Source organism: Haliotis cracherodii, unplaced genomic scaffold (genome assembly GCF_022045235.1).
Source record: "Haliotis cracherodii isolate W230 unplaced genomic scaffold, xgHalCrac1.p SCAF_17, whole genome shotgun sequence".
NCBI classification, from domain to species: domain Eukaryota; kingdom Metazoa; phylum Mollusca; class Gastropoda; order Lepetellida; family Haliotidae; genus Haliotis; species Haliotis cracherodii.
The window spans coordinates 29,398,817-29,426,548 of record NW_027266272.1 but is presented as its reverse complement, the minus strand read 5'-3'; the positions used below and the strand labels follow the sequence as shown (position 1 = coordinate 29,426,548).

The window sequence follows — 27,732 nt, the reverse complement described above, 5'->3', positions numbered from 1 at the left end:
CCGTTTTTTTTCAGGTCAGCTATAAACTGGTTACACCGATGGTTCGTGCTACAAGCTTTAGCGCTAGTTATTCATTTTAGTAGACAGGATCACAGTCAATATCTGTCCAAACCTCTGATCATCGCGTGCCACCTTCGGGCGGCTTCCCGATAGTCGCATAGAATGAGTTATCGCTGTGAGGAGCTTGGCTACTTTAAGTATGTTTACGAACAAGTTTTATTCCTTGTTATGATATAAGTTACTTTGGAAACTTTATCTCCCATTTCAAGCTCCATATGTTGTACTGATCCACCTTCCACAAATGTGGTCCCTTCAAAATGGAACACGTTCTGCTCATTGACCTACATGACTGGCTTTTTATCATTACTATAATTAGAGTTTTTTAGGCGTTCCTTTATGCACAAATGTCACGTATGTTGAAATTAATGCTTTAGCGACTATAAACTTTCCGAAAGTCCAGTCATGGGACATGAGCAACAAACCATCTGATCTAAGGTCAAACACCTTCTCCACATGACCAAATAGGTTAACCCCATCAGAGACCATATAATCTATTATATGGTCTCTGAGTCTGACCCTATCGACCAATGAGGTTAATAGGGTTGGGATGAGTCCAAATTTACTACCCGGGTACCCACTGTGGGTCTCAGGAGATGTCTCAAAATGTCCGATTGAGAACATCTTCAGCATAGCCCTGGCAAAACGTTTTTAGAACATTCTGGTAATTCATACACTGAAGTTTAATGAAGTTATATCTTTATTCAACCATATGAAAAATCAGAACGAATGGGTGCTCAGTCAGAAAGAAATGTGAACATTAGTGACTTGTAGTGTTACCATAGAGTTCCAGATATTTTTTTGTCATTAAACAATATATCACGTGACTAACCATGAGTCCGGGTAGTCCAGTGGGTACCCAGGCCCTACTCAGTACCCACCCGACCCGGCTACCAGAGTTACCCGTCCCAGCCCTAGAGGTTAACCCTGTCAGCAAGCTGACATGGTAAGGATATCATCCGTGGGATGACTCCAGGCTCTGCTACAATGTGCTACACTACCATATGATATGTACTTATAACATGTATGATGTGCAAGTTCCTCCAAGTATAATAGGCAGTGTCACCAAACCAGCTGAAAACATATAGAATATATTGTAAAATATATAATCACAGTGAAATCAGTTCAACTGATGTCATACTACCAATGTTTATTCATGCAAATATATGGCTGAGTTTAATTAAACCTAATCTAAATTAAGAATATGTTGGTTCTTAGCCAATCACACATCAGCTTTCTAAATCCCATTTCATTTTTTTTAACCACCTTGAATTCTGAATTTTGAACTTTGTGATTTTCCATTTATGTTGTTTTTGTTACCATGAAATGAGATATCCTGCTCCGAATGTTTTGCTCACTCTTATCAGAGAATTTAGGAGCCTTGACACGGATTGGCTGATTAGAAAGGTTAGGTGACTTCCCGTGGAAGTGTTCTCAGATCTTCATGGAGAGAGCTAGGACTGAAGTATATCAGCGTAATAGATCAGATTTTAATTAGATTTATCTTCATGCAGAGAAGTATTATATGGGATCAGAGTAATAGATATGACTTTAATGAGAATGCAGTACTACTACTAGTGAGTTTGATATTCATAGTTCACAGATAGTAAAATATTAAATCCAACACCATAGGCAATTATGCATCTTTCACTTCCTGTTTTCGGTAGTGTGCATTTTTAGGAACACATTGGTTTTTGCAACCTGCGCCATGTACAGGGGAACCCATCACATGTTTGGACATGTTTCAAGTGTTATTTGTCATGGTCAAGGAAGTTTCAAAATAGAAACCTGGACTTTAAACACTTTATATCTGAATTGTTAATTCTTGAAAATAAATAAACCCATAAGCCACCAGGATGTACAAAGAATATTTTCCTGCAATACCTCATGAAACATGACCCACCATAAGACCATAATAAATTTTTGTAATGTTATTATCAATTGTATATTTATACACTTATCCTGTCTGACAATATGCATTTCTTCCTTCCTTTCATTCCTATGTCGAAACGGGCTTGAACAAAGTTTCCAGTTTATAAAAGACAATTCACCCAAAACACATCCCAGAATACCATCTAACAACAAGGTCATGTTCAACGACCTCACACGACCTGATGATGTGTCCGTCTCTGCCAACTCATTCTCTCTCCCATCACTATTTTGTGAAGACATGTTTCTGGCTGAGAGAATACAATTTGGATTCCTCTGTTGGGTGCATCTTTCTCTTTGTTGTGAATGTGTAACTATCTTACAGTAATGCGGAGAGATGACCGGCTGCTGCACCTGGTGTGTGAGTGATGCCATTGTACTTATTCTACTTCAGGCCCTAATACCCTTTGTTGTGACTGCCCTGGCCAGTGTAGTTTGACCTACAAGTGTGCTGAGTGTCATCACCTGCAGGACTCTGGTTCTCAACTTACCTCCACAAGTGCAGGGAGATGAACTGTGGGTCAAAGTCTAAAGACTCTGGTAAGAAGTCCAAGTCGTCGAAATAGTCTACTGTTTCATCTGGCAAGACTTCTGCCTCCCTCCCTGCCGCAGAATCACAGATACCAATCTTGTCTGTCATCGATGATGCAATATCTGAAATTTTTTCAAATAATGATGTCACCGACATGGACAGTCCCGCATACATGCTCCTGCCTCTGATCATAATGTCAGCAACTCTCAGGAAATAGTCGATCACTCGCAAACCTTCATTCAAGGCTCACTGCTTTCATAGCCTCCACTCCTTCGCCTAACACTCGTCCTCTGAAGGAGATGCCTCATCATGGTGCTCTCCTGGTTGCAAGTCCAAGGATCAAAGCTCTGGTGATTTTCAGGGATCAATGCTCCCATTCACAGGATTGGCATTCCAACTCTTCTGGTACAACTCGATAGACATGATCACCAGTTCGGGGTTGGGGTTTGGGTGTGGATGCTCCTGTTCGACGATCTTATGACTTGTAATTATCCACATTACGACTTCTATTCGGATCTCCCACGTGGTTGGGATGGTTACTCCAAACCATGTACCTCCCCTGTGGTCGAGGATCGAGACCCCAGGCACTTTTATTCATCTGTACATTGCACTGTACCACTCATTTCTACTGTCTTGTCGCCAACAGAACCTCTCTCGTCTTTCTTGTCTGATCAGTCGCATCATGAGGCCTATGGTCATGGTGATGTGCTTCTCCTTCAAGACAAGATCACGGCGATCCTGGATCTTCTATGGCACCATGCTTCCTCATTCTCCGTTCTCCATCGCCATGATGTCTTGCAACACTGCATTTGGGATTATCAATTCCTCAACAACTCTGTGATAGCTTGGCTTTATCAAATCCCCTGGTCTTTTTGAAGCCTTTAGCGAATTGGATCTAGAAGGTTGCACAAGAAGTGCACAGGACACAAACCTGCAGGTTACAGTGGACCTCCTACATGAGCAGAAAAAGCATCTTGAGAATCGTGAGAAGAAAGTTGTTATTCTCAGTTGGTGCCCGCTCCTCGGGAACTCAGGGGTTTACTAAGTCCCTGTTTTACTCCTTACTACAACGAGGATCGAAGTCCTCCCCAGGCTGTATAGTGTCCTTCAAGGGACCCAAGGACATGTTTGAGAAGCTGGAAACATTGACAGGATAAACTTAGAAATAAATTGTTTTATTTTCAACCATTGTTTTCAGAATTGTGAGGCAGGTGTCATTTTACTTCTTTTTTCCTTATATAAAAAAACTGTTCAAGGCATCTGTGTTATGATGCTTGTTATGCATATGACACAACGGGTCTATTTCCTCAAGTAAAGTAAGAAGGGGACACAGTGATTAACTTTCAGTCTGTATTTCTTGAAAAAATAAGATACAAAGAGAATTTGGGAGGGGGGGGGTGGACAGGGATGAAAATCTAACAAATAATGCCTCACTGTGGGGCTATCGGTTTATGATAAGAGAGCTCATGTTACTGACATAATGCAGGAAAATATTCACATAACATCCTGGTACCTGATAATTATGAGATTTTTCGTGTTGATGACTAAGCTATTCAACACAGGATGTAAGCAACAAGGAAGTGTTATCGGACCCGTAATACTCAGCCTGAATATAGGGTACAGCAGAAAAGTGTTAATATCAGTGTAGAGTTGAGGACTGGAGCTAGGCCATCGCCAGGACAGTAAAGCTCTTGGTGTCATTTCCTTTTCACTGCACCTATTGAAGTAACCCTAGGTATTGCAGTGCTAGGAAACTAGAATATGTCTGCGGGGGTAGTGTAGATAAGTTGCTGTGACTTGATCTAAATGTTCATCACTTGATGTTACAGAGGTGCTGGGTTTGGAGGCTGCAGGGAGCTTGTGTTGCTACGTGGACACACAATGTGATGAGAAGTCACTGATGAGGTAAGACAGTCTGCATGTTACATGTACATGACTTTGCATTAACCTTGATTTATTCAAGTGCCTGACATTGTTTTCAACCACACTGTTACTGGTTTGTTTTGCAAAACTGTACTTGTGTTTTACAATCCTTTCCATGAATGGCTGAATGTTGTTTTATGCCAAAGTCGGCAATACTTTATCATGACACCCTGTAAGTCCTCAAATCTGGGCAAACCCTCTGTGGACTGCAACTACCAACTCCATTTGGGAAGGGAGAAACATCATGGGCCAGATCATTAAACAACTTTATCAAAACATGTGTACCTGAGACTTTTTTTCTCAGGGCCCCACAAAGCGATCTTAGCATTAAGACTATCTTAACTCCCATTCTTTAACACTGACATGCAACAGTCATTGCACTAAGATCTCTTTGTGGAGCGGGCCCTGCCATTCTCTCATGTTTCACAGCCACAGAACATCTACCTTCTACTACCCTCCCCCGTGATGTCGGCCATGTTTGCTGTGTTGGTGCTGGTGCTGTGTGGGTCTGTCTCCATTTCTCACAGCTTCCTCCTTGGAGGACCAGTTAGCTCAGTGGATCCAGGACAACCACTCTTCCTGTCTCCTTACATCGCTAGAGGAGACATTCAACAAGGTCAGCACTGCTCTCTTGCACAACTTTACAACCAGGGGGTGGTGGTGGTAGGGAGTGTCAGTAACATATCGTACAGTCCTACATTTATCACTACTATGTTGAGGGGCTATGGAAAAATGACACAGTTCCATTTTTTTTCAGTTGAAGAAAAAAAATTATTTGAACTTTATTAAGGGACTCATCATTTATTATAGGAGTGGTGGGGGGAGGTGTCAGGAAACAAATGTAACATGAAATTAGTGGTGGGGGGGGTGGGGGTGTTCAGTAAAATATGATACAGTCCTTACAACACGGAGTCGAATATTTACCTGAGGAGGAAAGTGACTGTGATCAGATCAGTTTATTTGATAATAATTATTATAAGTGTTTTGTGTACACAGCAAGCATCTTGTTACAACGGGTCTCAGGGTAGCTTCATGTCATGTGAATCACAAATACCTGTAGCCAGACAATCTTTTACATAACTTGTGAAAATAACACATAAAATGTTTGGGAAAATTTGAATTTGGAATATGTTAAAAGAAATATGTTGAGAATAATTATTTGAAAGGCAATGATGTGTGTCTTTTACCTAAGTAAACACTGATACACTTCTTCACACAAGAGAGAAGTCTGGAGTTACGTACTTCAGAGAAATCTCAATAACATGAATAAGAATATGATGATGGTTACTGGTGTGAGTGAGTGTTTGTTGTTTAACGCCACACTCAGCAATATTCCAGCTATATGACAGCTGTCTGTATATAATCGAGTTTGGATCAGACAATCCAGCAATTGACATCATGAGCATCGATCCAGGCAATTGGGACACGATAACATGCATCAAACAAGTCAGAGCTTGACCAGCCATTCCCGCTAGTCGCCTCCTACGACAAGCATAGTCGTCTTTTACAGCAAGCATGGGTTGCTAAAGACCTGTTCTACCCCGGATCTTCACACTAGAACTTCAGCAATGATGACAGTGTTGATTGATGTCGAAGATGAAAAGTGAAAATTGACTTCATTGTGCCTTGGACCTGAAAGTATCACATATGTTTAGTTCACACTGCCATGATCGAACAGAGCTTTATATATTGTCACATCACATTATGAAATGAACAGGAAGTTGTGCTGCAATCTGTTGTTAAATGGGATGGCATCCAGATAATGTTTCTGACTTTTCGCTGTGTTTGTATACCTATTTTGAGATAGAGAGAAAAAATGGAAACAAACAATTGATCAATATTTATCAGTGCAACTTTTATTTAGTTTTTGTCTTTGTTTTCACGTTTTGCCAGCTGAGTGAATTCAGTTGTCATGGAAGCATGTGACGTCATCCATTGTAACATGACAGCATACCATTCCAGTGTGCATGGAAGCTGTAACATGCATCAACTCAACTCAACTCAACTCACCAGTTCACCTCACATCACATCACATCAACTCACCTCACCTCACATCACATCACATCACATCACATCACATCACATCACCAGTTCACCTCACCTCACATCTCATCACATCACCTCATATCACCTCACATCACATCACCTCACATCACATCACATCACATCACATCACATCACCAGTTCACCTCACCTCACATCACATCACATCACATCACATCACATCACATCACCAGCTCACCTCACCTCACCTCACCTCACCTCACCTCACATCACATCACATCACATCACATCACATCACATCACATCACATCACATCACATCACATCACATCACATCACATCACATCACATCACATCACATCACATCACCAGCTCACCTCACCTCGACTCTGTGTTTCATCCAACTGCTTTTTTTTATGCTGTTTGTCTTACATATTTCCAGAGTTGAGTATTTTATATAAAGAGAACTATAATATCAATGACAGATTTTTGATGTTTTGAATATCTGTCAGTTGTACTACAATTGTTGAGTTATTTTGTCAGTTCAAGTCAGTTCTTATTCATTGTTTTCAATGCCTGCTGTTTCAGCCCAGAACTTGAGTCGTGTGGGTCCCCTACAAGACTCATCGGTACCGAGTTACACTGGCTTCATCACCGTCAACACACACTACAACAGCAACCTGTACTTCTGGTTCATACCAGCCCAGGTAAACTGCAACAACTCAGTGAATACACAAACCAAACATTTTTATTGAAAATGATCATTCAAGATGTTTACCCTGGTTTGTCTTAGCAAGCTGAAAACACATCAGCATCAATGGCAGCCAAGTTGTGACAAGGGGAGAAAACTCTTCTATGAAGTCTGTACTATGTACTGTAAATCTTGAAAGCTAACACTAACTATAGCTGCGCCTGGAAAGTTTGGTGACACCCTGTTGATGAGATTACCAAACAGTACCAGCTTCTTCTGCACAGGTTATTTTTTTTAAGAATGGTGGGAAGCGGCATGATGAAAGGGTAACTCAGTGTCAGTCAGTGTTCAGTAAACTATAGTAGTGTGTGTGTAAGTTGACAACGACGGTTGGAGTTGTGGTTTTATCTAATTGGCTTGTACCATATTTTCTTGAGTATAGTGCACACTTTTTTTCCAAAAAACATAGCTGTGTAGAAGGGGGTGCGCATTATACACGAAATAATGAGTTTTGATGGGTTTTTTTCCCCATGGAAATATATTACCGTGAGCATGTAACACCGGAAATACCATGTCAACAAATCCATACTGAAGTACGCAAAATCATATATGTGTGGACAACACAGAGTGATGTTAGGTAATTGACAAGATGTGGCAGGTTAGTGAACGTTCCTGATTAGACTATGGACACTGAGCGACAACGTGTAATTAAGGAAACAGAAGTCAAGGAAGTATTGATTTGATTATGCAACTGGCTGGTTGACTGTATGGAAGCAAATACAAGAAATATGCTTCCACACATGTTCTGTTGATCTACAAATACAACTATTGCAAGCGTGTATCATGCTCAGTTTTTGCAGTACTTTCCTGCTCCAGATTTTAAGTATACTGCTATTAATAAAATGACGATTCCAAACTAAGTGCCCTTGGAAACTAAACCCCTGGAAACGAAACATTTTTCAAACAAAACTGCGAAATTGTTGACACAGTACAACCCACAAGAAGATAAGAAACATTTTTGTAACTTTTCATGGCCTAATTTGAGTTTGATTTTGTAATTTGTGAATATTGTATAATTTGTTAAGAGGAGGAATTAGAGAATATCCATAGAGCTACAGAATCATGGATTAGTGAATGAGCCTCTTCCATTGGGGAACTCACGAGGACAGTTTATCCCAATCTCATTAAAATCAGATCTTGGTTCTCGCTACTGCTAAACAAAGATCTGAGGACATCCCATTACCAGTCATGTTGGCACGGCCTTACACAAACTTTTACCGACCAGTGGAATGACTGACAAGAAGTCGACATTAGGCAATCAAAAGGCAGCTTTCTCGTGCTTTACGGCACTAATTTCACTACGCTTCAAAACATATTATGACAAATTTTCGATTAAAATTTTTTAACCTGGACAAAAGAACATTCTGGACTGGGCAATAGATGGTCTAGATTGTATGGATTCAGTCATTAAGCCCCCAGTTCGGAATACCCCCTGTTAAAGTTTTAGAGGTTGCATGATTAGAAATCACATTCCAACTGTCACTTTCATGATCTGGTAAGCGACGGTCTTATTGGTCGGATGAAAGGTCATTCTGATGTGACCCCAAATTGGATGTCCTCAGATCTTGGTTTATCTCATTTTAATGAGATTGAGTTTATCCCTAATTCTAAGTTTCGAGTGGGCTAGTGTAATATATATATGTTCCTTTATGCCATTTTAAGAGTGAAATGAAGAAAAAAAAGTCAGTCCTGAATAAAATTCAATATATTCATGTTTTTAATGAAGACAAATCTGTTCAATTTATGATATGAAGCACACTGGTATCTCAGTGGGCCAGCACTATAAAACCGGTAAAGTCCGGACTACTACAAGCAGCCACACACAGGTGGCGAGTGATATAATCTGGAAGATGACGTTAAACCTCATTTCACCTCACCTTTTGTGGGCAATACCCTATTTACCCTATACACACGGGTATCTATTAATTTCGCGCAAACCATTGACCCTGCATCTGTTAGAGGGCGTATAATACTGGCACAGTGGCATCTCACTACCTTACCAAATAAAAATAAGACGTTCCCTTGACATGCTGTTTCCAAAGACACGTGGGGATCATTACATGCCTCAGGTTCATATGATAGGGATCATTAATTGTATCAAGTGATGGACCTGGTGTATAATAGAGACCTGGCTTATATTTTATGTACAGATTGATGGCCCGGTATCAATTAGAGAATGATGTGTATTGGTTTGGCATCTAATAGAGGAAATATGGTATATGTCATGATTTACCAGTGAAACTACTATGTGTTATAGAGAACACATTATCAAAGGAAGAAACTTTCCAATTATATGAGTGCCATAATGCTAGAGAAGGATGTTAACTGAAAGGAAGTATTTTATGATTGCATGTTGAGTGTGATTAACAAAGATTCATTGATCTAACTAGATTCACATCATTCCACTCAATATCCTTACTATGAAACTTGTGAACAAATGAAAAATATATTTCTAAAGAGGCACAATCCCTTTCTATAGAATAACCCCAGGCCAGGGATATTCTGGAGAAAGTCCCTCCAGAGAAGTTATTCTACAATAAAATGAAGCCCTGTAAAAACAACAGGATGACGGCACTCAAGGTTTGAAAGTTTATTTACGAGATAGTGACTGGCAACATTTAGCCACATTTGTTTATGAGTAATGATAGATCCCATTACAGCATGCGGACCCCTCTACAGCCCCCCTGATACTGTGGCTTGATGGAGGCCCAGGGACAAGCTCCTTGTTTGGGCTGTTTGTACAGAACGGACCATTCATTGTGGACAAGGACTTGAAACGTAAGTTACCAATCATAGTTACCACTGCCAAACATGGAGCTGAATTATAGAACATCTCTATAGTTGACTCTACGTCAGCTCTATCAGACCATATCCGTGACATCCCCATGCAGCCACAGCATCTAGTGGGACTTAATCCAAACCTTCAAAGACTTCAAACTAAGAAAGCTCCAAGAAGCCATCGTGCAGCATCAAAAGACTCCAACCATCAATGAACCATGATCAAGGCTATTATATAGCCCCTGTGTACCACCAACTCATCAAAGACCCCAATCAATCATAATCTTTTGTTGATACTACTGGCTTCACCTGTAAGATGCTTACCTTATGTTTCCCCTTTTGTGTACATCACAGGCTTATCCACTCAATGTAACTGTATCCCAATCTACTCTACTGTATAAACACTGCTTAATACCTGTATACATTTGTAAACGCTTGTCAACCATACTCTGTACATCACTTGCTTCATAACAGTGTTAGAACCTACGAAACGTCGTTCTTAATTGTGATAACGAAGATGTTCATCCATAATCTTATCCTTACTTAGTACTCCAACTTCTGAAAACCTCTCAAAGAAGGATGGTTTGGGAAATTATTAGCATCGTCTAACCTTGACATGGTACCCCTAAATTGAAGAAAATCTGGGTGCTTTTTAAATGACTCTTTTCCCTAATTTGCCTGTCAAAGGCACTTAAAAATGGAAAATCCTTGATAAATCCTTGAACTAATGTTGTATTTTCCAGTGTCACAACGGAAGGCTGACTGGTCACTCAAGTACTCAGTGTTATATGTTGACAATCCGGTAAGTACTGAGGATTTTGTAACAATAATTAATGTGATTTCAGAATTAGTTTTCAGCTTTCACCAATTAGATGTAACCTGCTAACCCAGTCAGAATTGTTTTTCAAAAAGTATATCATCAGTGATACAGTAATGTTTCAGTTCACGAATTGGATGTTCTGGAACCAAAAATCGGCTAAAAAATATAATTAATCTCAATTTATTTAAAATTGGCTTCAATATTTTTTGCAATTATGGAGGTATTTACGTAAAAACCACTTGCATACTGTATACGTGTAAATAGCAAAGTGTGCATACTGTTTTGTATGCAAAAACATTGAAGTCCATTCTTAAACATAAATAAATAAGTAGACAATAAGAATTTCGTAGACTGCTTGTTTAATCATTAACACACAAAAACTGCAGACAAAACTTTGATATCAGTGACATTCAGCACAAAAATGCAACCAATTTTATTCTCAGCCAATCAGGAAGCTGTAGTCTGACAGTTGGCGTTACCTGTTGTTTTTTTGGCTTATGGAAACATTAATGCTAAAAGTTGCTTGACTAGCCAATCAAATGCCATGGATATCACTTGCAATATATTTATTTTTGTTTGTCCAACCACTCTCTCGTTGACGGACTTGGAAAATACAAAGATCCAACATCAAATATCCAACCAGTACCTATAGTAACAGTTGAAATTTTTAAATAATAAATGATCAAGTGCATTGTTTTATCTAGTCACTATCAAACCTTCAGAGTGAGGACAAATCCATTTCTAACAAATCTTTTTCCACTAAAAGAACAGACTGAAAAAGATATTGACTGCCTCCATAATGTATTGGATAGAGTGTATGCCCAGAGAGCAGACGGTCGGTGGTAGCAATGGTATCCACTTCACCAAATCAAATTGCATGTTTTTCAAACTTGGGATGAAAAAAAGCACCAAGAAAAGTAATTATGAGAACTGAATTGTCAAACCATTTCCATGCTTCAAGGGGGCACGGGTAGCCCAGTCGTCTAAGGCGCCGCGATTCGCTGTGCAGAGTTGCTTCCCTTGGGCACGCCAGAAACCTACGATTGTGGGTTCGAATCCAGGTTCGCACCGATTATGTTTCTTGGTTTGTCAGCACCATACCCCTGCTCGTGGGTTTCACCAAAGTGATAAACGTCTGAGACCTGCATCACATCGGGCTTTCCTCCCACATTAAGCTGACACGCTGTGATATAACTGGAATACTGTTAAAAGCGGCGTTAAACCCAACTCCCTCACTCACTCACCATGCTTCGAATCCTATGTATCAATGTTTTTCAACCAATCAGATTGCAGCACACACTCCCATTCGTTTTACAATGTATTGATGCCATAGTCAACTTTGCCGGTGTCTCTACTCACTTTCACTTTTTGTTTAAAGCGTGTCATGAAATTGTGATTGATTTGTGGTTGATTGCTAACTATCTGTGATGTATTTACTCTCAAAGTCTGTTTGATGTATTCAACTCTGTATTCCGAACAGGTCGGCACCGGCTTCAGCTTCACTGACAATCTGTCAGGGTACGCCACCACCGAGGACGATGTCGGGAGAGACCTCTACAGGTAATTACATCTGCATGCAGCTAATTAGGCTAATGGGGTCATTGCATCTAACACATGGTTGACTGATGTTCATTATGACCGGACTACATAGGACGCTGCCCATACAATCATTCACTGGATTGCCTGGTCCAGATTGGATTATTTAGAGGTCGCCAGCATATAGCTGGAATATGATACATATATAATACATATGTACATATCAGCAAGTGTTTATAGCAGGTTTATAGCAGGTGTTTGTAGTAGGTACCTCTAGAACAGTGTCCATGTTTCAAACTCAGTTCTTGATATTGAGGAAACCCAACAACAATATGGATTTAGTGATGATGTAGGATTTCCTCAGATATCATCTGTAACAGAGTTGAGAAAGATAACACTAACCTAACTCATTACAAACCCAAAGGACCGTAAAGGGATGCTTACTCCAGACACAATTATGTATCTGACGTATACATATATGGCCCAGGGATTTTCCTCGGATTCCAAACTACAGTAAACTATGTTTTTAACGAACCCACTTATAGCAAACAGACCGATATAACGAACCCATTTTTTAGTCCCGTCCATTTGTTGTATATATGCTTATAACGAACTACGGTTATTACAAACTAAAATTAGAGGTCCCTTTGACTTCGTTATAACCGTAGTTTACTGTCAGTGCCTTTAGCAGGCAATTAGGGCAAATGTTATCTCGCTGGTTGTTTCAGAGTTCTGATTTCACTAATTATAACAGTATATTTGATCAATGCATTCGATGCAATGATATATAATAAAGTATGTTAATGATCCCACCGTCAGTGAAGTACAAGTCACTTTTGACTAAGCCATCACATTGTTTAGAACTATTAAAATCAATGGGGAAATGTTTAATTCCTATTTGGGAATTTTTACTGAAATTTGCTGAAGACTTCAGGCCAAATATCAGCCTCTGAACAGACCTATATAAATCCCTATGGCCACCATTGCTTCTTTGTAAACATAATGGTCTACCCGTTGTGAAATAGTGTAGAAATTTGAAGGAATCATTGCAGAGTGAAGGTAGTGTTCACAGAAAAGAAAATTTTTCGCAATTATTGTTGGTAGACATTTTGAAATAATCATATGTACAATTGCTGTACTGCCAGATCAACAGGTAACATGGCTCAACATTTACAACACATATGTTTATCTCCTAATAAAATCCCACTCACGACTCACCACTCACTTATTCCTGGTTTTCTTGTTGTAGTTTCTTGCTGCAGTTTTACACCATGTTTCCTCGCTTCCAGAAGAACGATCTGTACATCACCGGCCAGGTACGCTCCCCACCTATATATTCAGGTCAACTTATTTGTCAGAAATCTATGTACTCTTACGAACTCAATACAATCACATCATTTCCTTTGATGCGATACCTCTCTTCAGGAGAGAAAAAGCCTCCCTTGGAGATGGGAAGAAAATGGTCTCACCTTAAGGAAATTGTTTACACCATGATGGGAACTCCAGGGCAGAGTTAGGCCCCATAAGCCCATGCCTGTCATGTGAGTGGGCTGATAAAGGCCACGATCCCAATCCTAGAAGCGTCCGTATTCTAACTCTAGTCATAGCTCGGGACCCATTTGGTTACGATTTGTGGCTTGGCTGATTGTGTGTCATCACACAACAGTGCTCATGGATTGTTGCTCATGATATCAACCTCTGGTTTGCCATGCCAGGGCTCTTTTATTTTCAGACCACTGTGAGATGGCAGGATATTGCTGACCTAGGTGTACAATAAGATTCACTCATGAACTTTTTCCACTGTGAAATTATATGTCCTACAAAACATTCATTTATGAATACAGTAGAACACAGATATAATGAACAGGGATAGAGTAAACAAACGGGTACAACGAACTGTTAAAACACCCCTGATTTATCTCCTCTATATTATCATATACAATGTACGTACATAACAAACTCTCTACATTGAACTTACGGATATATGACTCAGTGTCAAGTGTCACTGACAATTGGCTGTACGCAATCAGACGAGAATCAACACAATCGCGGTGAATCAACACAATCACTGGTGAAAAATCAACCTTGTTAGTCTTAATTGTCCGTGTAATTGCACTAATCTAGTCTGTAAAACAAACAAATTTAATTCAATAATGTTTACATTAATTTCGGTGATATTGGAATATATTACTCTGATAAAATAATAACTTTTAGATACAATTTCTGCCGACCATTGCATTAAAATTTTGGTGCTTTTTAACTGAATCACCGGTAGATGCGGGAGGAAACTTGTATAAAAGTGTATGTGTATTGTATTTTGTGTCAGCCAAGATGGCGGACGTTTCAGAGCGAAAACGTATATAACGAACAGCGTATATAACAAACTGATTTCTCCGGTCCCTTGTAGTTCGTTATATCCATGTTCTACTGTATTAGTTAAATCTTTTAATCATATACTGAGTCTAATATTTATATGATTGTTTGTTGGCCTCTGTTTCTAGAGTTAGAGGCTATTAATCACTAGCTGGTGTGCGAAACCACAACTAAATCTCTTAAACTTATACTGAGTCCAATATGAGTAAGATTGCTTGTTGGTCTCTGTGTCTAGAGTTACGCAGGCAAATACATCCCAGCCATCAGCTATAAGATCCACACAGAGAACCCCACAGCCAAAGTCAACATCAACCTGAAGGGGCTTTTCATTGGAGGGGCATTCACAGACCCCATTTCAGTATGTATTATAATAACAATAATGATAATAATAATGATAATAGAACTACTACTACTACTAATAATAATAATAATGCCATTTATATAGTGCTCTATTCACATGCTCTAAGCGCATACATGAAGATTCAGAAAGACTGTTGTGTTGAAAGAGGTAAGTTTGTTTTATTTCAGGTGTACTCCAAATTGTGTGTTTATATGTTCCTGATGGGGATATAAAGTTAAAGGTGATCAATCTGTGAAGCCATATAGTCTTTATCAACAGTGAGTGTGTGGGGAGTGAGCGACATTATTGAACATCATTTAAGTGTAGGCTGATTATCTGTTTAATGCTGTATAGATGATTCCAGCCTATGCAGACTACCTGTTTAATGTTGTATAGATGAATCTGGCCTATGCAGACTACCTGTTTAATGTTGTATAGATGAATCTGGCCTATCCAGACTACCTGTTTAATGTTGTATAGATGATTCTGACCTATGCTGACAGCCTGTTTAATGTTATATAGATGATTCCAGGCTATGCTGACTACCTATTTAATGTTGTATAGATGATTCCAGAATATGCAGACTACCTGTTTAATGTTGTATAGATGATTCTGACCTATGCAGACTACCTGTTTAATGTTGTATAGATGATTCCGGAATATGCAGACTACCTGTTTAATGTTGTATAGATGATTCCTGAATATGCAGACTACCTGTTTAATGTTGTATAGATGATTCTGGCCTATACAGACTACCTGTTTAATGTTGTATAGATGAATCTGGCCTATGCTGACAGCCTGTTTAATGTTGTATAGATGATTCTGGCCTATGCAGACAACCTGTTTAATGTTGTATAGATGATTCCGGCCTATGCAGACTACCTGTTTCATGTTGTATAGATGATTCTGGCCTATGCAGACTATCTGCTTAATGTTGTATAGATGATTCCGGCCTATGCAGACTACCTGTATAATGTTGGTCTGTTCGACAAGAAAGAGAAACAATATTTCCAGGACAAAATGGGCAAGGCTACAGAGCTTCTGAAAGCTAAGGATTTCAAGAATGCCATGGATGTAAGTATAGTGAAAGTCAATACTTGCAGTGGAACCTTTTAGTGTCTAAATTTTATTCTGACAAAGCAATCAGAGCACTCTCTTTAGCCCAACTTATTGATAAATTTGAAATATGTCAAGTTCATGTAATCACTGGACTAATCTAGTGTGAAGTTTGTTTCTCAAGAATAACTGCAGTGGATTGAAGAAACTCAACTAGAAGATTAACAGTATTTGCCTTCCTGGGTTTCTTTAGTATTCAATGTACTGGAAGTTTTATTTGAAACCAACACCATCAGCTAGAGGTTGTTGTACATCGATATACCGATACAGTATACTGATGCGCGGCCCACGATACTATACATTGATACATTACACTACAAGTTATATTGGTGTAAAAACATGTGAGTGATAGCAGAAACTGTTCAACCACTGGCTTACACAGATTCTCTAGTATTTTCCGGTTGGCTGTAAATATTGGAACATTCATAGTGCCCTATATGTTTCTGCCTTACAATATCCCATCTTTGATCTCTGAAATTTAAAAACAACTGATTCCCGGTGTTATTCACCTGCAAAAAGACCAAATATCCAGTTATAAGTACGTATCAGGATATGAATTGTATCGTACCCATGGTAACAAGATACCTATCATATTGTGTTCCCGCCATATTGTTACAGCTCCAACTCCTGGGCATGGATTGCTCAGTAACACCCTCAAATATGAAAACACATGTTTATCCACATAAAATACAAACGTTATTAGCTACCTTCTGAAACACTCTCTCTATATGAACTTGTGACAGACATGATGTCGCACTGGAAACGTGACCTAAAAATAGAAGTATTCTCTGACAAAATTTCCCAGTACCCCTTTACTAGATAAATAGACAAGCGGCTGTAGCTTGAAACATAATGTTCCAGATTGAACAGGTGGCACAGGTGGCCCAGTCACCTAAGGTGGTGCAAGTCACTGTTCAGAGTTGCTTCCCTTGGGCAGGCCAGAAGCCTTTGAATGTGGTTTTGAATCACGGTTTACCCTGGTGATGTCAGCACCATACACTTTCACATGGGTACATGTCTGAGACTGCATCACTTCTGGCTTTCCTCCCACATCAAGCTGACATGCTATGACATCACTGGAATACTGTTGAAAGCAGTGTTAGACCCATCTCACTCACTCACTCACTCCAGATGCAACAGGATACAACATACTAATTTCTCTCTTCCTGTTCTCAGATCTTCACATCTCTCCTACTGGGCAAAGGGTTCTTCTACAATGTCACCGGATACACTGCCCATGAGAATATTCTGGAAATGCAGGTAAGCTGGATGGCATACAGGCATAAAAATATATAGTGTGGCACAGGCATTCATGAAGACTGTTATGTGGGCACTTAAATATGCCAACAATAACATTCATCTGTCTGTGAACTTAGTGACTGTCATAAGCAAGATAATAAGTGATTGTAAATTAGAAAGGTTTCCCTTTTTTTGAGATTGATGATTCTGTTCACAGTTTAGTTGGGGTTACGGGTGGCCAAGTCGTCTAAGGCGCCGCGATACGCTGTGCAGAGTTGCATCCCTTGGGCACGCCAGAAATCCTGGTTCGCCCCGATTTTGTTTCTAGGTTTGTCAGCACCATACCCGTGCAGGTTGGTTTTAGCGTCTGAGATCTCGACCTGCGTCACTTCGGGCTTTTCTCCCACATTAAGCTGGTACTCCGTGACGTAACTGGATATCAAGGGCGGCAACAACAAAAAACTCACTCACTCACAGTTTAGAACTCCCCATCATGCTGTGCATAGGGTGCGTTTCTGTGCTCACTTTCCTAGTACTTGTCAAGTTGTGAAAGTATATTTATCATGTAATTCATTACCATTTCAACCATGCCACTGGCACTCTAAACTAAGTAATTTGGAACCTAACCTTACTTCATTTATTGTTACAAAGATTGCAGTCTTAGTGTGAGATGTCAGTTTTTTCTTTCAAAACATAAATGAGTTCCAGCAAGGTCAGACCTGTTTTCCTCGGTTTTCAGATATTTTTGTGAAAAAACCTTGACAGTAGGTAAGAAAGAAACAGTGTTTGTTGAGGTGGTCTCATTGTTTCACATCCTGTAACCTATTGTCTTGGAGTTTAGTCTGTTGTATGTTCAAATGTTTTTTGATGAACAGGCAAGTTTGCCTTTGCAAAATATAAAAAAGTGCTTTTTCAAATTGTTTAAAGAATTAAAAAAAACAATTAGTGAAAATGTTCTGCCTGAAGAGTGTATTAACCGATTCACGTGTTATTACATTTTCAACACCTCTGAAGCTACAAGACATGGAGTTGAAACTTTATATGAAAGGATCCAAGTTATGGTGTCTCTAAAATGTGCTCAAAGAATTCCAATTTCATGCATGATCGCAATTATTTATTTCTAATTAAGGTGAACGAAGCTCCATATTTGTCTTTAGTTATGATTTTTTAAACCTGATCTGACATAATGGCCTTCACACACCAATAAATCTAGTTTAGCTCCATTTTCTATGTTAATAACTGCCCTATTATTTTCAATATTATCCCTATTATTGTCAGGATTTACCTGGGTCTTAACTTTGAGTTCAGGGGCTGAAATTGGGGTTCAAGGTATGAACATAGAGGTTTTAGGCTAGCCACATGTGGCACGCAAAGGAGTTTTTAGCCTATTATAGAAGGGTATTTCAATGTTAGATTGAAGAAAGACAACCACTGATATTATAAACTTGTACAATCTCTTTAAAATCAGCTCCTAGCTCCACTACTCATAGATTTGAGGACATCCCATTACAGGTCACGTCAGAACGACCTTTTGCGAACTTTCGCCGACCAATGGAATGACAGGAAGTCAATATTACCCAATCACATAGCAGCATTCTTGAGTTTTATGGCACTTATTTCTAACTGGCAAACTCCATACCAGACTACTCTTTGAAAAATATTTTGTCAAAATTCTTGATTTAAAATTTGAAAACTGAACTAACGTCTGTTCCGCTTGACATGCCTTGTAACATGTGTAATGGAATGTCCTCAGATCTATCTGTAGTGGTAACAAGTATTATAGCTAAAATGGATAGAATTATAATTAAACCAGCCGCATGTTATCAAAAATGAGCGGGCCACTGTAACTTGATAATGCCCTCATATCGCTTGAAGACGGGTCATTATCACACCCGTTGTTAGGTGACGTCATAGGATAGGGATAGGTGATGTCACTATTGAATGTCACTATCTGGTTTGTTCTATGACATTTCCATATTTGTAAAAGTTGGTCAGTGACATTGGTGTCGATTTCAGTAAATGTTTTAAAACCAATATTGTTGGGGTTTTTTATTTGATAACAAATTCCATCCATTTTAGCTATAATAACGGTAACACTATTTTTCAGGGTATTATCATTTATCCTTCGTCGGGCAGTTAATGGAAGACCTCGGGCTTCTGCAAATGATAATGCCCTGAAAAATAGCGTTACCCTTATAATAAGATATGATTTTAATGAGATTGAAACTTTTATTTCTTACCAGAATAGAAATGTAAGTGATATGTCACATACAAATCTAAATGTGATAAGTTGTAATGATTGAAACAGACAATTTCATTTTCTTCCCACAGGACTCACAGTAACAATCACTTGATCCATTCAGCCTGTTTGTGTATAGGATGCAGTCTTTTGTGTCCTGTAAAGCCATGATGATCATCATTGTCGTTATCATTGTCGTCATCATTATAATAATGCATGTGATGTCTTCATTAACCCCTTGGATGTGTTTTTGGGCGGAGGGGTAGCCTTGTGGTTAAAGCGTTTGCTCATCACGCCATGCAATGACCCGGGTTCGATTTCCCAAATGGGTACAATATGTGAAGCCCATTTTTGGTGTAACCCGACGTCACTTTGCTGGAATATTGCTAAAAACGGTGTAAAACCAAACTGACACTCACTCGTTGTATATGATTCCCCTGTCTGTTTCAGGGGCCTGCTGACATGTCCTACTATACTGCATACGTTGATCTTCCTGAAGTCCGCCGAGCGATCCATGTTGGAAACATGACCTTTTCCGACTCCAGCAACCGCGTATTTCAGATGTTGTATTCCGACTTCCTAGACAGCGTCAGGCCCTGGTTTCTCACCCTACTCAACAGTGGGCAGTACAAGGCAAGTGTCACCATCTGTCAGATAGGGAGATACTCTCTCTCTTATTTCCATATCTTCCTCAATCCCATGCAGTATCTGAGAGAGCCTTACAGGACCAGGGTCAGATATGGTATTAAGCCGCTTTAAGCAATATTCCAGTAATATCTCATCAAACATTTATAAGATAATAATAATTGAATAATGCCGATTGGATTTACAACAGGAAGTTGTTTAGCAATAGCGGAACAGGTAAGGGGGATAACTCTTTCACAGTGTAATGTTGTCAAGAAATGAAATAAAAATTAACAGAAGTACTTTAAATGAAAAATGTCAGTGCCCTCGTGGCACTGTACATAAAATACAAGCATGGTAATTGCAGTGTTATGTGTGCAACGGGCATTGCAGCACTAGTAATTTCGCGCCCTGATGTCGAACACTGTCTACATGAGTAGGGTTCTTACTTGCTGGAAAATGTATGTTTACCTAATCCAAAGATTGACAATGTGTGTTCCACATGGTTGTGTGTAAGCTGTGACCCACATGGTTGTGTGTAAGGTGTGACCCACATGGTTGTGTGTAAGGTGTGACCCTTAGCAGTGTTAGAAATTGGCATGAGTCCTGTAGTCCTTGCCAAACTACCCAATAGTTAAGGTATCATAAAGACTAGAAGAAATTTGCCCTTTTTAAGGGTTTTGCTATATGTTATCATCATAAGGACTAGTGCATCAAACCTGTTAGTTTCTACAGCTGCTTAGTGGTGTAATGAAACAGCGATACAGTATTGTATCCTGATACATGGCCCACATTGATTAAAAAATCCTGTATCACGATACATACGATACTTACATTACAAGTTATATTGACGTAAAAACAAATGAATAAATACAGTTTTCAACAACCAGCTTATGCATATTCCCTAATATTTCCCTATTGGCTATAAAAAGCAGTAACATTCACAAGGCCCTATGGTCTATGTTTCTGCCCTTTAATATCCCATCTTCGGTCTCTGAAATTTAGAAACTAATGATTGTTCTCGAGGGTTGTGATTCACGTGGAAAATAAGAACAACAAGTTATGAAACAAATATACTGTATCAGGATACAAATCATATCACACCCATAGTATCAGGAAATGTATCATATTGTGATCCCATGGTATCATTGCATCTAGAGTGACACTATGTCAGAGCTCTAGAAAAGCTTTTGGTTATTTGGGTATGTTACCCAGGGCTTCAATTTTGATTGGGTATCCACAATCTTGGGAGAGTTTTAATAAAAATGTTACCCAGCTGTTTCCTGGCATTTGGGTACATTGACTAGTTCCGTAACAATCTCTGTAAATCGTTTCAAACTATATGAATAGTAGTATACCTATCTGTGTCTGCTTGCGGCTCCCTCTCCAGGAAGTCATTTGTGTTTGCAGAACATAACATTGTTGAAAAGGCGCTATTGTTTTAATCACCAGTCTGCCATTGTTTAAGATACATTGACTTGGCACAATGTGCTTTTCAATTGGAATCTATCAGTATTTAATTTTTCTTGTTGCACAAGCTTTTCCGAATGTAACTGTCAGTAAGAGAGTTTTGTGATCAGCTGATACACAATAATTTTTCTAACACTTGCATAATATATGCATTAGTTTTATTTCAATAGCATGTTTATAGATTTTGTTGCATATTTGATACGCTAGGATTTGATTTGTCTGTATACTTCAGTTTATTTAATGCATATTTTACGCAAATATGCAGCTTACCTCAAGCTCTGCTACATACTATGTCATCAGGTGTTGCTGTACAACGGACAGCTGGACATCATCGTGTGTTCTCCGACCACGGAGGCCATGCTTGACAGCATGACAGAGTGGAGAGATCTCCCAGCCTACAGACAGGCCACCAAACACATCTGGAGAGTCTCCCCCACAGACCAAGAGGTGGCAGGCTATGTCCGTGTAGTGGGGAACTTCACTCAGGTAAGGCACCAGCTATCATCCTCATGGATCCAGGGTACTATATCTCCATTCTGTTACAATAACTCCCCATGGCCCATTAGCCATTGAAGGTTCGTTGCGGAAGTGACGTCACAATCTCACAATCTCTTATCACTAAGCACAGAATTTCTCTGGATCATGAGTGTAATTTGATAGGACAGCTAGTTTATAGATTACATTTTGAATACATCATTATGTGATGAATGTGTTAACAAGTTTCAAAACTACCACGGAAATTTAATTTTTTCAGAATAATAGCCCTTTATTCATGTTTTGGACATGGTACACAGATCCACCAATGGGGGGCAATATTTTTTCGTAACCACTTTGAATTTTTCAATACATCATTAAGTGATGAATATGTTATCAAGTTTTAAATTCTTTATCAAGTATAAATATTTTGCAGAGTTATGGCCCTTTTTGCTCTTTTTGCATTAGGCAAATGATGAAAGGCTTCATTTCAGTAGAATAACTCATAAACTGTTGAATGTATCTTCATGAAACTTTGCATACACATTGGGCAAGTGCTGAAATGGTGCCTTTTTCTTTCATATGTGGCTCTTTCACAGCGCTAAGTTCAAATGCTGTTTTTGGTGCAAAACCTTTCATTATTTGTCCATGAAACTTAAATGTATCAGGCTAGGTAAGATTGGTCCCTACTGTTTTCACAGAAATATAGATTATGTATTTACAATTGATAGCTTGCATGGATTGTGTAGGGGATATGAATGACTGTCTTCTTGTTAGAGAAATAACCTGCGGAGGAATCATGCAAGGTGCTGGTTTCAGTTGTGTCCTGTCCTGTATGTTGCAGGTGATTGTGCGAGGTTCAGGTCATATAGTTCCCTTCGACCAGCCTGACAGGGCATATGACCTGATACAGAGGTACATAGAGGACAAGCCATTCTACTAGAAGCTGAAACATCTATCTTCCCCATCTTCTCGAGGCAAGGGAGATAACTGAATATAAAAGTCTCCACACTTGCCGAACGAGGCTAGAATTATGGAGTTCTATTTTTGCTGGACTAACGATGCCATGCATTGTCCAATCAAAAATCACGTACGAAATCGGCATCAGGGTCATAAACTTGGTGACAACAGATATTTTCCAAATACTTTCATGTTTTTAATCAAGGTGCTTATGTGATTTGATGGACATCGCGAGGTGTGAATCATTTTATTACAATATAGATTTTGATTATTGATCTGATCGTTTTGACTGGGCACAGCCATTTTGTTTGAAGCAAATGCAAGTGATATGAGGGGTGGAATCTGATTGGTCAATAGGTGGGGTATAGTAGGGACATAACTCGTAATAGCCACTGGTGGTGCTACGATCGAGCCCAGAAATTCCAGCCTAGTTTGGCTAGGGTGGAAACTGGAACTTTACAGTCAGTTAACTCCCTTGCCTCAGGAAGATGCATGTTCACCAACTGGTACACACTGAAGAGATGACAAGAGCTGTTTTGTGCCCCCGTTAAATAGTAGTGCTGTGCATCGGCAAAACAATTATATTGCGATATATTGTGATACGGAATTGAAGTAAATTGGGAGCTTGAGTGTTGGACACTGATTGTGCCTGCAGATCCTATTGTCTATAATCTAAAGTAACTATTACGATGTCAAAGTCAACATGGTCAGTCAATGTCGCGGTGAGAGGAAAATCACATCTGCTCTTCCACCGTTTTGTCAATCAGTTTGGAAGGGAAACATCACTTGTGAATGACTTTAGGTTAAATGATAGATATAATAACAACATTTGGTATATATTTTTTAAACAATATACCAAAACACAGAATAAATATTCGATATGTATATCATTTGAAAAGCATATTGCAGTATACCGGTAATGCTATGCAGTCCTATTGAATGTGAATGTTTTGTGGGGCTTGTGGTCATGCTGTGGCAGAGTTGGTATATGTGTCATTATGAAAACTACCTGTCAAATATAGAGAGATCATCCCTAGCATTCAAAAATAAGTCTCAGATATCTACGAAGACAGATTCCATTGGCCATAAAAGACAAAACAGTGATGAAAATGATGTGAATATTTCACTGAGAAATAGTAACTGATAATCATATATTTTTCACTAGATTTTGTTTAGGTAGTAAATACTACTATTGTCTAATAATTGAGTTGTTTACAATTATGTTTACTATAAAATTTTGTCCAAGTGTGAAATTGTCAGGGTGATTGCCTCATCAAAGATTCAGCCTCCATGATGAAATCATAACAAATTCATCTCCAGTTTTTCATCTAACTTTTATATTTCAAGAAATGTTGAATGTGAATGTCATTGGAGAACAAAATTATGCGGGAGTTATGAAAACATAATATGTCAAAAATCAGGACTTTCAAATTTGTCTCATTTATGTAACTGTATGCATATCTGTTCCGAAAGGAAGAATTAAACAAGCAGTATACAAGAGTTGCTTGTGTTATTTTAGGGACTCACCCTTTGAGGTTCTCAGATGCCTGACATATACTACTCAAAAGATGTTAAACAACACCCGATTCTTTTATATTTACCATAGTTAATCTGTCAGGCGCGTCAGGAACCTGTGATCATGGTTTCGAATTCTATTTATCACCCAGGTCATGTTTGGGTTTACCCAAAGTTAAACAAAGTAAACATCATCACTTCAGGTTATCCTTGCTTATCAAGCAGACACGCCATGGGCGGATACAGAGGGGGGTGCGCATCCCCCCTTTTTCCCTTTTTATTTCGAAATCTTTATTTCTGTATAAATTACCACCAAAGACAATAAATAGATCTTAATTGTGCACACACACACACACACACACATACACACACACACACACCCTTTTCAAAAAGCTGTATCCACTCATGCACGCCATGATATAACTGAAATACTGTTCAAAGCCACATTAAACCCAAAACATGGATCAGTGATAATAGTCATCAAATCATGCTAGAGATTCACATGAAGTATCAGTCATTCCAAAGTGAGATGAGGAAGAAATCAGGTACCAGTAAACTCTAGACAGTGTTGACAACCCTGAACTGTTAGATAAACCTTTGTTTGCTTAATGTGACCAAACCATTTTTAGATGAACACCGTGAGCCAGCCCTATAACATTACACAGGTGGCACACTGAATAATACAGTGTTATTTAGGTAGGTGTTCCGCAACTGAAGTTCCATGTCAACTCCCATCTGGGGATAAACAAGAACTCAATTTGTAATGACAAATGATCTGGAGCTTTTAGAGTAAATATTTAGACCTTTTAAGCACTTTCTTCATCATGGAATAGCAGCCTAAAAGTAATCCTTCTCCTTAGTTTGACATTGCTTTAGTCTGTGGTATGTAATCCAACAAATTTTACAGCTTGACCTGAAAACAACTAATTATTTGTAAAAGACGATACAAGTCCTGTTATTTTTTAACGTTTCAAGACAATACCATCTACTCCAAATAATAAAAGAAAACAATGATTTTTATAAAGATAAAATAAAATAATGGATGTGAAACAAAATGTGAAAAGCAAATTTGTTCCACTCCTCTAAGAGAAAAAAAATGAATGTCTTAGAAGTGCCCATAAAATATATTAATATTGGCTCCAATAAAATTTAGAATATTACATGATCAGTCCCTTACTTTAGAAATAACTTGAATTCAGACTTCATATATGATATGAGATGACTTCTTAATTACAAATCCCACCAAGACTCCTGACAACCAATCATTGATAGTATAGGGGTAGACATTCAAGACATTTTTATATTTCTGAGATCCAAACAATTTGGGATGAACCCCTATGAGTTCGTTATAACCGTAGTTTACTGTATATGACGGCGGTCAGTAAATAATCGAATCTGGACCAGACAATCCAGTGATTGATAGATATCATGGGCATCGATCAACGCAATTGGGATATGATGACATGCATCAACCAAGTCAGCGAACCTGACCAGCCGATCACGTTAGTCGCCTCTTACGACAAGCATAGTCGCCTTTTACGGCAGGAATGGGTTGCTGAGAATGACATCCCCGAACAGTGAATTTGGGAATCCCAACCAGTCACGTTTGTTTCAGTGGACGTGATGTATGTTGTGTTATGGTTACCTTGTAAGGGTGTGTTGAAGAGGAGTTGCATTATGTCCTTCCTGCACCCAAGGGTTCAGAGGTCAAAGGCCTATATACTCGTACATATATCTGACTGAATGAATGACATGGAGACCCAACTCTTGCTTCTCCTAAAACGTGTTGGGAAGTTGCACGTTTCGCACATTCGCCAAAATGCAGAGATGGGACTGATTCTCATCTGCTCGTAGACAAATATGTATTTGTGACACATCTCCAAATCAAATCATATTATGATCATTAAGAGTGACAGATTCATTCATATTACTAACACATTGAACCTAGGCATTTAATTTAAAAAAAATAAATCACCCCTCAAGAAACAAATGTAAATCCGTGATTTGACAATTGAAATGTATAATACTAGTATCTATTTTCGTCTTGACATAAATGTCCCGCTCCTAAATTGCCCTCGCAATTAATATATATTCTTTATTTTGAAGCATCGTTTTCAGACACTTTTCATCTGACCTTTCGTTTTTGTACCAGATTCCGACATTTTCACATACCACTTGCCATTCGTCGTGTGTAGGATTCGTATGTTTGTAGACAGGGGCCATGGTCCTCCCTAAAACCACGTTATTCATAAGTACAGTTTAGTTTTATTGATGTTTAACCCGCTAAAGAAAAAAATGGAATCTAGTTATTAAAACATGTACTGAGAAACAAATATATGTTTGTAACTGGTCTTATAGTCATGTGTGATCCATTTTTTAACGGATCTTTTACTCCGATAGCAAATACATGTCTACATGTCTCGTATATAACAAACTGTAAAAGGCCGGAATGTAATGAGATTGCAAGGGATTGCAGCTGTAGGCCCGCTATTTAGGTGGGATGCCTCAATTTTAAAAACAAAACTTGAAACTAAAAAGTCTTATTCCTATACACAGCAAAGGGAAAACCCCCGGTGTTATGTATTTGGGAAGTCCTCAGACCCCGCCGTTTATTCGAGGCGTAAGCATCAAATTTGTTCCAGTTTTGTTTTGAAATATCTCCCTTCGATGTTTCAAAAGCTAAGGGAACAGAGAAGAGGCCAGTTGTTAAATGCCTCATGTCCTTCGGTTGACCCGGCAATTATTAAATTTGAATTATATCCTAAAGCATGGTAAACCAGTAATCATGTTAAGTAATCACGATAACAGATGCGTATATTGATCATGAGTAATCACGATAACAGATGCGTATATTGATAATGAGTAATCACGGTAACAGATGCGTATGTTGAGTAATCAAAATATGATGGACAAGCGCACGTTCAAAGTTACTTTCGCCGTTGAGTATACATGTTGTATACACACATTAATAACAACTGTGTCATCTGTCATCATCTAGCTGTGTGCGCGATGCCAAACTGTATACGTGGTGACACTTTTGTTTATTTCCAGCT

The 27,732-nt window shown here is 38.8% G+C and overlaps 1 protein-coding gene across 2 annotated transcripts; it reads left to right on the top strand.

Annotated features, from left to right (window-relative positions):
- Positions 1 to 145: 145 nt before the first annotated feature.
- Positions 146 to 23,279, top strand: LOC139464590 (probable serine carboxypeptidase CPVL). 2 transcript variants are annotated; one of them, XM_071246109.1, is made up of 14 exons: positions 146 to 197; positions 4,348 to 4,423; positions 4,871 to 5,057; positions 7,033 to 7,151; positions 9,856 to 9,973; positions 10,717 to 10,775; positions 12,274 to 12,353; positions 13,579 to 13,645; positions 14,938 to 15,060; positions 15,985 to 16,116; positions 17,335 to 17,418; positions 20,087 to 20,269; positions 22,031 to 22,216; positions 23,049 to 23,279. In XM_071246109.1, the coding sequence occupies exons 3-14, from the start codon at positions 4,907 to 4,909 to the stop codon at positions 23,145 to 23,147; spliced, it is 1,401 nt and encodes a 466-aa protein (XP_071102210.1). In that variant the 5' UTR covers positions 146 to 197; positions 4,348 to 4,423; positions 4,871 to 4,906; the 3' UTR covers positions 23,148 to 23,279. The 2 variants fall into 2 exon arrangements, with proteins under 2 accessions (XP_071102210.1, XP_071102211.1); XM_071246110.1 differs by lacking the exon at positions 146 to 197 and adding an exon at positions 4,142 to 4,253.
- The last annotated feature ends 4,453 nt before the right edge of the window (positions 23,280 to 27,732 follow it).